This window comes from Doryrhamphus excisus, chromosome 19 (assembly GCF_030265055.1).
Source record: "Doryrhamphus excisus isolate RoL2022-K1 chromosome 19, RoL_Dexc_1.0, whole genome shotgun sequence".
NCBI lineage: Eukaryota > Metazoa > Chordata > Actinopteri > Syngnathiformes > Syngnathidae > Doryrhamphus > Doryrhamphus excisus.
The window spans coordinates 17,055,427-17,068,732 of NC_080484.1; the positions used below are offsets into that span (position 1 = coordinate 17,055,427).

General features: G+C 28.9%; 1 protein-coding gene across 7 annotated transcripts in view; it reads right to left on the reverse strand.

Annotated features, from left to right (window-relative positions):
• Positions 1-13,306, reverse strand: part of enpp2 (ectonucleotide pyrophosphatase/phosphodiesterase 2) — a 28,201-nt gene that overhangs the window by 4,749 nt on the left and 10,146 nt on the right. For 3 of the 7 annotated variants that reach the window (XM_058056409.1, XM_058056411.1, XM_058056414.1), the window contains 12 exons: positions 12,460-12,585; positions 10,172-10,203; positions 9,963-10,090; positions 9,259-9,334; positions 9,091-9,178; positions 8,807-8,976; positions 5,552-5,687; positions 4,618-4,757; positions 3,175-3,304; positions 2,907-3,050; positions 1,579-1,711; positions 949-1,102 (listed from right to left, as the gene is read on the reverse strand). In XM_058056409.1, coding sequence (XP_057912392.1) covers positions 949-1,102; positions 1,579-1,711; positions 2,907-3,050; positions 3,175-3,304; positions 4,618-4,757; positions 5,552-5,687; positions 8,807-8,976; positions 9,091-9,178; positions 9,259-9,334; positions 9,963-10,090; positions 10,172-10,203; positions 12,460-12,585 — 1,457 coding nt within the window. The other 4 variants (XM_058056413.1, XM_058056412.1, XM_058056410.1 and 1 more) reach the window with 4 other exon arrangements.

Consider the following 13,306-nt stretch of genomic DNA (forward strand, 5'->3'; position numbering starts at 1 on the left):
GATTTTTTTAATTATTTTTATTTATTTACTTTTTTGTATTTCATATAATAGGGCAAAAGCAGGCTAATAAGCAAGCTAATACGAGCCTACTACTACTACTACTAGTAGTAGTAGTAGTATTATTAGCAATAGTCAGAAGAAGAATAATGATGATAGTAATAATAATAGGCTAATTAATAATATAATAATGATTATTATTGGAATTATTAGACTATTATTAGATTATTATTCTTTAATAATTTATTCTTTATTCTTCACCCTAAATAATTTTATATTTTTATTGATTTTTTTAAATTTTTTTATTTATTTACTTTTTTTTTTACAAAAAAATATCTGACAAATTTCATATAATAGGGGAAAAGCAGGCTAATAAGCAAGCTAATACTAGCCTACTACTACTACTACTACTAGTAGTAGTAGTATTAGCAATAGTCAGAAGAAGAATAATGATGATGATAGTAATAATAATAGGCTAATTAATAATATAATAATGATTATTATTGGAATTATTAGGCTATTATTATTTAATCCACCCTAAATAATTACATATTTTTTATTGATTTTTATAATTTTTTTTATTTATTTACTTTTTTTTTTTTTTTTAATCTCTGAAAAACTTCATATAATAGGGCAAAAGCAGGCTAATAAGCAAGCCAATAAGCAGGCTAATACTAGCCTACTACTACTACTAGTAGTAGTACTAATAATGATGATAGTAATAATAATAGGCTAATGAATAATATAATAATGATGATGATGTAATTGATGATTGTCCACTGGACAGAATGGTTTTGGAGCTTGTGTAGATTGTGTGTACTTGTGTACATTTAATGGTGGCCTAAAACTATTGAGTATCTCTACTAAATCTGTACAAAAGTGGGAAACTTATATCCGGGTTCTTGTTGCTTATTTGGTTTTTTTTTTTATATATTTGGTGGTGTTGCTTACGTTGCAGCTCTCGTCATTGTTGGCTTTGTGTGGCAGGATGAAGGCAGCACAGCTGAGAGGACCAGAGCATGAATCTGCAGCCTGCCTGAAGTCCAAGCAGCTGGTTAGAACCACGAAGAAGTGAGTCGGGACCAGGATGGAACCGCGTGCATGCCTGCAGTCAAACCAGAAGAAGGTTTGCAAAAACAACAAATGAGGGTTTAGCAGTGCTAGCATAAATATCCACATGAGAAATTATCTTCATGCATTCCCACGTGATAGCAGCCTGGGAAAATGTTAGAAGGTGCGTTGAAGGGCCGTCAAAAAAATTGGGACACATCGTTGCTCACATTAAACATTCAAAAACTGGACAATTTCTGACCTTTTATTATTATTTTTGACTAAAATATTGGCCATATATTTCCAAATTTGATATCCCTTTACATAAAATATGATGTAGTTATGGCGTATATCTGTATCGAATCGTTTTCCACAGAGCTTTACATCCCAATTTAAAATACATTTATTTCTACATGCCATTAATTATGAGTTAACTATGAACAAAAGGTGGTTACTCAAGATTAAATAGTTTAATCAAATTACAACCCAATAAAAATACACAAAAATATGAAAATATGAAATGATACTTACTCTTGAATTTTGTCAATGGAGTCCATGACACCGTCAGAGTCGTGATCAAATATTGGTCCAGTGAGAACGTTCATCCCGTTTCTTTCACTGGCATATTTCTTTAAAAGCACTCCCTGGAAATGAGCCCATATTCCTGACAACAAAAACGTCAAAGTAGGACATAGTACATGTATTCAGTCATACAGTATATTGTATATGTATGTATATCCATTTCAGCACCAATTCACACAAAAAAAATTTAACTGATTTTTTTAGGGGGATTCAGTCCCCCTAAAATATTCTTAAGCCCCCCTAAATAATTTGCTATTTTGTATTGATTAAAAAAACATTTTATAGATTTTTTTTAGGGGGATTCAGCACCCTTAAAATGTTCTTAAGTCCCCCTAAATAATTTGCTATTTTTTATTGATTAAAAATTTTTTAAACAGATTTTTTAAGGGGATTCAGCGCCCCTAAAATGTTCTTAAGCCCCCCTAAATAATTTGCTATTTTTTTTGTTGATTTAAAAAAAATTATAGCTTTTTTAGGGGCATTCAGCCCCCTAAAATGTTCTTAAGCTCCCCTAAATAAGTTTATATTTTTTATTGATTTTGACCAGAATTTTTTTTAGATTTTTTTATGGTGATTCAGTCCCCCTGAAATGTTCTTAAGCCCCCCTAAAACATTTTCTATTTTTTAAATTTAATAGATTTTTCTAGGGGATTCAGCCCTTCTAAAATGTTCTTAAGTCCCCCTAAATAATTTGCTATTTTTTATTGATTAAAAAAAATTTTAAACAGATTTTTTAAGGGGATTCAGCACCCCTAAATGTTCTTAAGTCCCCCTAAATAATTTGCTATTTTTTTATTGATTAAAAAATTTTTTTACAGATTTTTTAGGGGGATTCAGCCCCCCTAAAATGTTCTAAAGTCCCCCTAAATAATTTGCTATTTTTTATTGATTTCAAAAAAACTATAGCTTTAAGGGGGATTCAGCCCCCTAAAATGTTCTTAACACCCCTAAATTATTTGCTATTTTTTTATTGATTAAAAAAATAGATTTTTTTAGGGGGATTCAGCCCCCCTAAAATGTTCTTAAGCCCCCCTAAATAATTTGCTATTTTTTTATTGATTTCAAAAAAATTATAGCTTTAAGGGGGATTCAAACCCCCAAAATGTTCTTAAGCCCCCCTTAATACTTTTCTATTTTTTATTGATTAAAAAAAAACATTTATAGATTTTTTTAGGGGGATTCAGCCCCCTAAAATGTTCTTAAGTCCCCCTAGATAATTTTCTATTTTTTATTGATTTAAAAAAATGTATAGATTTTTTTTTAATAGATAGTCTCACTGTTGTGTCGCAACACTTGTGGAGTATACTGGAGTATACTGGAGTATACTGGAGTATACTTCTTACTCTTGAAGGCAGGATACATGGGTACAGTGTTGGTTATGAGCACCGCTTCATATTTTCTCTTCATGTCTGCGGATAATTCTGTCAATATACAAAAGGAAATTGTCATCCGAATGCCATCATTTAACCTAGCATGTTTTTGCAATAAATGTACTATATGAATAATAATAATAATAATAATAATAATAATAATAATAATACATACGTGGAGGGTAGAGGAAGGCATAGGTGATGTGTTTGTCTGCCTTGTATTTGCTACAAGACTGGCTGAAGGCTGCCGGGACTCTGGCGTCTGGTCTGATACATTTCATCTCTGGCAACGCGGATACTTCCACCTGCATGATTGTACACACATATACGTATTTTTAGATAGGAATAATATCTCCATGTTCCTCTAGTCAAAGAATATTTATGCATAATAATAATAATAATAATAATAATAATAATAATAATAATAATAATAATAATAATAATAATAATAATTATTATTATTATTATTATTATTATTATTATTATTATTATTATTAATAATGATAATAATAATAATAATTATTATTGTTTAATAATAATAATTATTATTAAATAATAAGAATAATAATAATTATTGTTTAATAATAATAATTATTATTATTATTAAACAATAATTATTATTATTATTATTATTAAATAATAATAATAATTAAAAATAATAATTATTATTGTTGTTTAATAATAATAATTATTATTATTATTGTTGTTTAATAATAATAATAATAATTATTATTATTATTATTAAAAATAATAATTATTATTATTTAATAATAATAATTATTATTATTATTATTAAACAATAATTATTATTATTATTATTTAATAATAATAATAATTATTATTATTATTATTTAACAATATTATTATTATTATTATTATTATTATTATTATTATTATTATTATTATTATTAAACAATAATTATTATTATTATTATTTAATAATAATAATAATTATTATTATTATCATTATTATTATTTAATAATTATTATTATTATTATTTTATAATAATAATTATTATCATTATTATTATGTTTATTAATATCATTGTTTAATAATAATAATAATTATTATTATTATTATATATTATTATTAATAATAATATATAATAATAATTATTATATATTATTATTAATAATAATATATAATAATAATTATTATGATTATTATTGCCATAATTATTATTATTATTATAACCAATTGTCCTCTACAATGTAGACCCTTTGTTATTTATTAATTATTCTTCTAATGATTCTATGTATTCTTTATTTATTCTTCTAATTTCTATATTTTGTACTGTCATACTGTTACTGCTGCAATGTCATTCTACTATAAGTAAAAATGACAATAAAGGGCATTCTGATTGTGATGTATAATGTCACACCACATATATTTATTGTTATATTCTTATCATTACATCATGTTCTTTTAAAACGTTACTTTTAAGGTGACAAAATGTTGGCATTTTCACTCAAATTCTAATTAAAAAGGAAAGTTAAAAAATCAAACCATAACAGAAACGTACTATAAAAGCGAGCTGAACTCCTCATGAAAACTGCTCGGAAAACAATGAAACCAAAATGGCGGGCGGGAAGGAGGTAAGAAAAGAAAAGACAGCACCTGCCGGCTAACGGTGTATGACGTCCACAGCGGCATCGCCAGGTCTTTGCTGTAGCCACAGATATAGTTCGCGTGCTGCAGAATGGAATACGTGGTGTAGTACTGCACTCCTGGGCGACCGTATGGCAAATTCCTACTATCTAAACGGGAGCAGAGGACGGGAACAAGACCTGATTACAAATCTTAAGACCGCTTGAAAAATTGATCAAATAAAAATTGAACCTTAAAAGCAAAAACAAGAAGGGGGGGGTGTGACAAAAAACATTTGGAACTTATAATTTACAAAAAAAATTAAAAATGATATAGGAAGCAGTAATTCATTTTCTACCGCTTATCCTCACAAGGGTGCTGGAGCCTATCCCAGCTGTCTTGGGGCGAGAGGCGGGGTACACCCTGGACTGGTGGCCAGCCAATCACAGGGCACATATAGACAAACAACCATTCACACTCACATTCATACCTATGGACAATTTGGAGTGGCTAATTAACCTCAAAACCTATGTTTTTTTTTTTTTTTTTACTTCTACGCCTATTTAAAATTTAATTTAATTTAATTTAATTTAATTTAATTTAATTTAATTTAATTTAATTTAATTTAATTTAATTTAATTTAATTTAATTTAATTTAATTTAATTTAATTTAATTTAATTTAATTTAATTTAATTTAATTTAATTTAATTTAATGCACTCAATTGGAATCTGATGCATGTTCTAATGAAATTAAACCATTACCATTACCATTACCATTACCATTACCAAAAATGTGTTAGTGTTTAACATAATGATTGCAGATGATGGGCAAAAAAAAAGCTTTTAAAAAGTGTAGTTTTCATTTCAAATGAATCGGTATTCATCGGTATTCCTGGTATTAGTGCCTAGGAAGGAACGTCCAAATGTTTCAAGTCTACTGCTGCATCATCAGAGAAGACTAACCATCAAAAGCTTGCCTCAGTCGCTGGTTTAGCTCCTCCACTTGGTTCTGCAAGAGACAGAGCCAGAGTGACTCCAGATTATAGCCTCGTGCAAGCGTCACTTTCAAACCTCTCTGGCCTCTACTTTTTACTCCGGACTGCAAAAAAAAGGAAGATATTAAGGGAAAATATCTGGTGAGGAACATTTTCTTCCACATATATCACTGACACTAAAATATAAACCTCTTAAACTTAGACTTAAACCCAAGTCTTATGTCAGGGCAGTCGAGAACAAGATGACATTTGTGTAGCTTCAACATTCTGCTCTCAAAGGAGATGGATGTTGATACATATCAAATCATATCAAAATTTAGAAAGAACACAGGAGTCGTTCGGAAGCTGAAGCTGGACTGAAATGCTGTGGAAATACACTAAAACATAGAATGAAAGTAAGAGTCAATTTATTAGTCTGAGCTCAACGTTGATACATGAATTTCACTACAAGGAGGAAATGAAACCAAAAGGTAAAAAATACATCATTAGGTAGAAAAAAACATACATAAGTCGCACTGGAGTATAAGTGGCATTTTTTTCGGGTTTATTTACCGTATTTTCTGGACTATAAGTCGCTCCGGAGTATAAGTCGCACGATACCAAAAATGCACCATTAGGTAGAAAAAAACATACATAAGTCGCACTGGCGTATAAGTCGTATTTTTTGCGGGTTTATTTATCGTATTTTCTGGACTATAAGTCGCTCCAGAGTATAAGTCGCACAAGGCCAAAAACGCAAAATTAGGTAGAAAAAAACATACATAAGTCGCACTGGAGTATAAGTGGCATTTTTTGCGGGTTTATTTACCGTATTTTCTGGACTATAAGTCGCTTCGGAGTATAAGTCGCACAAGACCAAAAATGCATAATTCGGTAGAAAAAAACATACATAAGTCGCACTGGAGTATAAGTCGCATTTTTTAGAGTTTATTTACCGTATTTTCTGGACTATAAGTCGCTTCGGAGTATAAGTCGCACAAGACCAAAAATGCATCATTAGGTAGAAAAAAACATACATAAGTCGTACTGGAGTATAAGTCGCATTTTTTTAGAGTTTATTTACCGTATTTTCTGGACTATAAGTCGCTCCAGAGTATAAGTCGCACAAGACCAAAAACGCAAAATTAGGTAGAAAAAAACATACATAAGTCGCACTGGAGTATAAGTTGCATTTTTTTCGAGTTTATTTACCGTATTTTCTGGACTATAAGTCGCTCCGGAGTATAAGTCGCACGATACCAAAAATGCACCATTAGGTAGAAAAAAACATACATAAGTCGCACTGGCGTATAAGTCGTATTTTTTGCGGGTTTATTTATCGTATTTTCTGGACTATAAGTCGCTCCAGAGTATAAGTCGCACAAGGCCAAAAACGCAAAATTAGGTAGAAAAAAACATACATAAGTCGCACTGGAGTATAAGTGGCATTTTTTGCGGGTTTATTTACCGTATTTTCTGGACTATAAGTCGCTTCGGAGTATAAGTCGCACAAGACCAAAAATGCATAATTCGGTAGAAAAAAACATACATAAGTCGCACTGGAGTATAAGTCGCATTTTTTAGAGTTTATTTACCGTATTTTCTGGACTATAAGTCGCTTCGGAGTATAAGTCGCACAAGACCAAAAATGCATCATTAGGTAGAAAAAAACATACATAAGTCGCACTGGAGTATAAGTTGCATTTTTTTCGAGTTTATTTACCGTATTTTCTGGACTATAAGTCGCTCCGGAGTATAAGTCGCACGATACCAAAAATGCACCATTAGGTAGAAAAAAACATACATAAGTCGCACTGGCGTATAAGTCGTATTTTTTGCGGGTTTATTTATCGTATTTTCTGGACTATAAGTCGCTCCAGAGTATAAGTCGCACAAGGCCAAAAACGCAAAATTAGGTAGAAAAAACATACATAAGTCGCACTGGAGTATAAGTGGCATTTTTTGCGGGTTTATTTACCGTATTTTCTGGACTATAAGTCGCTTCGGAGTATAAGTCGCACAAGACCAAAAATGCATAATTCGGTAGAAAAAAACATACATAAGTCGCACTGGAGTATAAGTCACATTTTTTAGAGTTTATTTACCGTATTTTCTGGACTATAAGTCGCTTCGGAGTATAAGTCGCACAAGACCAAAAATGCATCATTAGGTAGAAAAAAACATACATAAGTCGCACTGGAGTATAAGTTGCATTTTTTTCGAGTTTATTTACCATATTTTCTGGACTATAAGTCGCTTCGGAGTATAAGTCGCACAAGGCCAAAAACGCAACAAAGACATAAAAAGTCATCACAAGCTCAACATTATTAACTTATTATTATTATTATTATTATTATGCTAATTTTGGGGCCTTTGTATTGAGTTGAGGACTCCGATAGAGCAGCTACACACCATAACCCAAATTTCTAGATCTTCCAGAATCGGCACCTATTCCAGCTGAATTTTCAAAACGCTGTTTTAATTTATTCCACCCATGGCCCCCCCGCCTTGGGCACGCCCACTCCACTGCGATTGGTCCCACTCCCAAGCGCTCCAGACTAATGCCAAACCCCCCCCCTTTCTAATCTATGTGAAGCCTTTGGAGAGCTACTTTGGAAAGCTACTTTGGAGAGCTACTTTGGAAAGCTACTTTGGAAAGCTACTTTGGAAAGCTACTTTGGAAAGCTACTTTGGAAAGCTACTTTGGAAAGCTACTTCGGAAAGCTACTTCGGAGAGCTACTTTGGAAAGCTACTTTGGAAAGCTACTTTGGAAAGCTACTTTGGAAAGCTACTTTGGAAAGCTACTTTGGAAAGCTACTTTGGAGAGCTACTTTGGAAAGCTACTTTGGAAAGCTACTTTGGAAAGCTACTTTGGAAAGCTACTTTGGAAAGCTACTTTGGAAAGCTACTTCGGGAAAAAAAAGTTGATGAATGAGGAAAACGAGACGGAAGAGTAGAAGAGATATCTGCTGTGGACCAGGAAGTAGCAAAGATCGGTAAACAGGTAAAGTGAGGAAAAGACAGGAAGCAGAACGGGATGTAGCAGTTGTGACGATGCTGAGGTTCTCATTGGGAGTGACCGCGATGGATAGGATCAGGAATGAGTTGGGGACATGTCGAGAAGAGAGATAGCGAATATATCGGTAGAAGGATGCTACGTTTTGAGGTGTAGAAGAAGATATCTATATCTATATCTATATATATCTATATCTATATATCTATATCTATATATCTATATCTCACCTTAAAATTGCAGCTGCAGCCGAGGTCATCTGCGTGCGTATGATCGTGAGCAATGGCGCTCGGCTTGGAAACTTCCTCTGGCATTGTGGGCCTGAAGGGAGGGTTCCTCAACAAGTGGTTCAGACTACCGTGGGTTCCATTATTGGGCGACGGTCTTAGACCTAAAAGATCTGAGAGACAGTCATGGTATGTTGGTTGGCATGTTACATGTTACATGTTATATGTTAGTGCTATCTACCAGCTGCCCCCCCCCCCCCCCCCCCATTTATGAAAAAGGGTCTTACCACACATCACATTATAAAGCTCAATGTTTTCAAAGGCTGGGACTTTGGTCTTGAATTTAAACGAAGGTCCGTATCCCAGGAAAATGGTCTGAAATCCAACGTATGAATTTCACGATTTGAATAACACTATAATTGATAAATGGAATATGACTGTTTACATTTCCGTACCTGCATACTATTGATCTTACTGTCATATCCGTGGTCACCAAAAAAGCCACAAAGACGCTTAACTTCCGGCGCTTTCCTGGAAGAAACACAGCGGAAAAAACACGGATAGACGGATGGGAAAAATGGATTCATCGTTAAAAAAAAAAGATACAAAGTAAATAAAAAAAATATGACAATTTATGTTTTGCTCGTTTCTGTGGTCACTCTACATGACAAAAATACACTGAAAGCATAAAATACATCAAAATATACCTACAGCTCACGGAAATATGTACTGAATGTGATGTCATACATCATAACAACAAAATAATAAACTGATGATGCAATGTCAGCAGATATTGCGTGTGAAATTCCGAAAGCGAAACAAATCAAAATTTAGAAAAAACACAGGAGTCGTTCGGAAAGCTGAAGCTGGACTGAAATGCTGTGGAAATACGCTAAAACATAGAATGAAAGTAAGATTAAATTAATTAGTCAGGAATTGAACCATCTGCGGGTGTGGATACAAGCGCTCAAATAGCTGTACCATAAAACTTGTACTAATTTACCACAATTAGGGTACGGTAAATAAGTCTAGTACCAAGACCCAGACCACCACCACCGCCGTTAGTTCACGCTATTCAACGTGGTTTTGTGGCTACCTTATCAGCTCACATTTGAAATACATATATAATATTTCCATATGAATAAAAATGAGATGTCACCTTGCAATGTGCCACTTCCTGTCCACCAGTATATGTACATCCTCTATGCGGTGATTGTTTGCGTAGTGCAGTCTCTTGGGTAGATGCTGTTTTAAGTAAGGCCGAAAATGCTGGTCTGGTTTCCTGCACTTTGATCATTTGGATAGAAACATAGAAATGAGCAGTTTGATCATAATCATAATCATAATCATACGTAGTACAGTACTTACAGTTAGATTAGCCATAACAGCCCGAGGGTCGTCTGAAAATAATAAAGTGAAAGTGATTGTCAGACAGTATTTGTACTATACTGCCCGATACCATAAAGTCGACACTGAAACTACTTGAAAATTCCATTGACTATGATCCCAGGTCCGTATTAGACGGTGTCTATGTCCGGACTCGGGACGCGACCCAACAGTTTGTGTCCCTACTGTGTTTGCTATGAACCAGGAGTATCGACTTATATAATAAATAAAGAATGCCTCTTTGATCACATCAAAAAAATGTTTTACTTCTAAGAGCCAGTGGCATCATTAGGCCTATTTTAATTTTAATTTTAATTTTAATTTTAATTTTAATTTTAATTTTAATTTTAATTTTAATTTTAATTTTAATTTTAATTTTAATTTTAATTTTAATACATCAAATAATTTTAATTTTAATACATCAAATAAAATTAAAATTAAAATTAAAATTAAAATTAAAATTAAAATTAAAATTAAAATTAAAATTAAAATTAAAATTAAAATTAAAATTAAAAACAGGAAGTATATAAAATAGCCAATGCTTTTCAGTGTAAATTAGTATGAAGCTAGCACATTTGTGTTTAAAGACATTCTACAAATATTATAGTTCAATAAGAAAACAAACAAAATGGTTAAAATTAAAGATTTAAATTTTAATTTTTTAATTTTTTAATTTTTTAATTTTTTAATTTTTTAATTAATTAATTAATTAATTAATTAATTAATTAATTAATTAATTAATTAATTAATTAAAATTAAAATTAAAATTTAAATTTAAATTTAAATTTAAATTTAAATTTAAATTTAAATTTAAATTTAAATTTAAATTTAAATTTAAATTAAAATTAAAATTAAAATTAAAATTAAAATTAAAATTAAAATTAAAATTAAAATTAAAATTAAAATTAAAATTAAAATTAAAATTTAAATTTAAATTTAAATTTAAATTTAAATTTAAATTAAAATTAAAATTAAAATTTAAATTTAAATTTAAATTTAAATTTAAATTAAAATTTAAATTAAAATTAAAATTAAAATTAAAATTAAAATTAAAATTAAAATTAAAATTAAAATTAAAATTAAAATTAAAATTAAAATTAAAATTAAAATTAAAATTAAAATTAAAATTAAAATTTAAATTTAAATTAAAATTAAAATTTAAATTAAAATTTAAATTTAAATTTAAATTTAAATTTAAATTTAAATTTAAATTTAAATTTAAATTTAAATTTAAATTTAAATTTAAATTTAAATTAAAATTTAAATTTAAATTTAAATTTAAATTTAAATTTAAATTAAAATTAAAATTAAAATTAAAATTAAAATTAAAATTAAAATTAAAATTAAAATTAAAATTAAAATTAAAATTAAAATTAAAATTAAAATTAAAATTAAAATTTAAATTTAAATTTAAATTTAAATTTAAATTTAAATTTAAATTTAAATTTTAATTTTAATTTTAATTTTAATTTAAATTTAAATTTAAATTTAAATTTAAATTTTAATTTTAATTTTAATTTTAATTTTAATTTAAATTTAAATTTAAATTTAAATTTAAATTTAAATTTAAATTTAAATTTAAATTTTAATTAATTAATAAATTTAAATTAATAAATTTAAATTTAAATTTAAATTTAAATTTAAATTTAAATTTAAATTTAAATTTTAATTTTAATTTTAATTTTAATTTTAATTTTAATTTTAATTTTAATTTTAATTTTAATTTTAATTTAAATTTAAATTTAAATTTAAATTTTAATTTTAATTTTAATTTTAATTTTAATTTTAATTTTAATTTTAATTTTAAAACTAATTTTAAAATTATTTTTTTTTAAATTCATTAATTTTTGAATTTAAAATTAAAATTAAAATTAAAATTAAAATTAAAATTAAAATTAAAATTAAAATTAAAATTAAAATTAAAATTAAAATTATGTAAATGATAAATGATTAAAACATTATTAAAACAACAACAAAAATTAAAACAGCCCACATTGAATTATTTGAATGAATGAATAATTCAATGCTATCCATTGATGCTAATTACCATTTTGTTTGTTTTCTTATTGAACTATAATATTTGTAGAATGTCTTTAAACACAAATGTGCTAGCTTCATACTAATTTACACTGAAAAGCATTGGCTATTTTATATACTTCCTGTTTTCAAACACTTTCTAAAGCTCAACAATGCGTGATGATTCCGTCCAAATGATGATACAGGTTCAATTCCAACAGCTTATCAACATAATAACTTCAAAAGTCTCTTACATTTTGCGCTGCTGAGGAATCTGGGGCGTATTCGGCCCGAGGATCCGGGAATAAGAATGATGTCATCAACATTTGTCAAGTAGCTGCTGAGGAACTCTGTTTGGTCACAGTGGGCCTCTTCCATACCTGATAACGAGCAAGACCAGTTTGGGTGCCAGACCTGTCTACGGACAACTTGTGTTCATGGGATGGCCATGTACGTTAGTCAAGTATTAGCGTACACACATGGAGCGCATGGAGGACATCTCAAATACAGCAGAGGTGGGAACAAGTCAGTGTTTTGCCTGTCTCAAGTCTTTAGTGGGTCCACGGGTCCAATCAGGACCGAGCCTGGAAATATTGGAGTATACTATGGTACCCATTGTGTCTTTGTATGTTCATATCACCTCGTACTTCGGTACGTGACAAAAAATTCAAAAAATGTAAAAAAAAAAAAAAAAATTTAATGTATAAAATTAAAAAAAATATTTAATGTAAAAAAATTAAAAAAAATTTGAATGTAAAAAATTTTTAAAAATTTGTTAAAAAAAGTAAATACATTTAAAAAAAATAAAAAATCAAGACAAATTATAACATTATTTAGGGGGATTAAAGAATAATAATCTAATAATTCTAATAATAATCAATATTATATTATTAATTAGCCTATTATTATTACTATCATCATTATTCTACTACTACTACTACTAGTAGTAGTAGTAGTAGTAGGCTAGTATTAGCCTGCTTATTGGCTTGCTTATTAGCCTGCTTTTGCCCTATTATATACAATTTGTCTGACATTTTTTGTAAATATTTTTTTGTATATATTATTCATTAGCCTATTATTATTATTATCATCATTATCTTC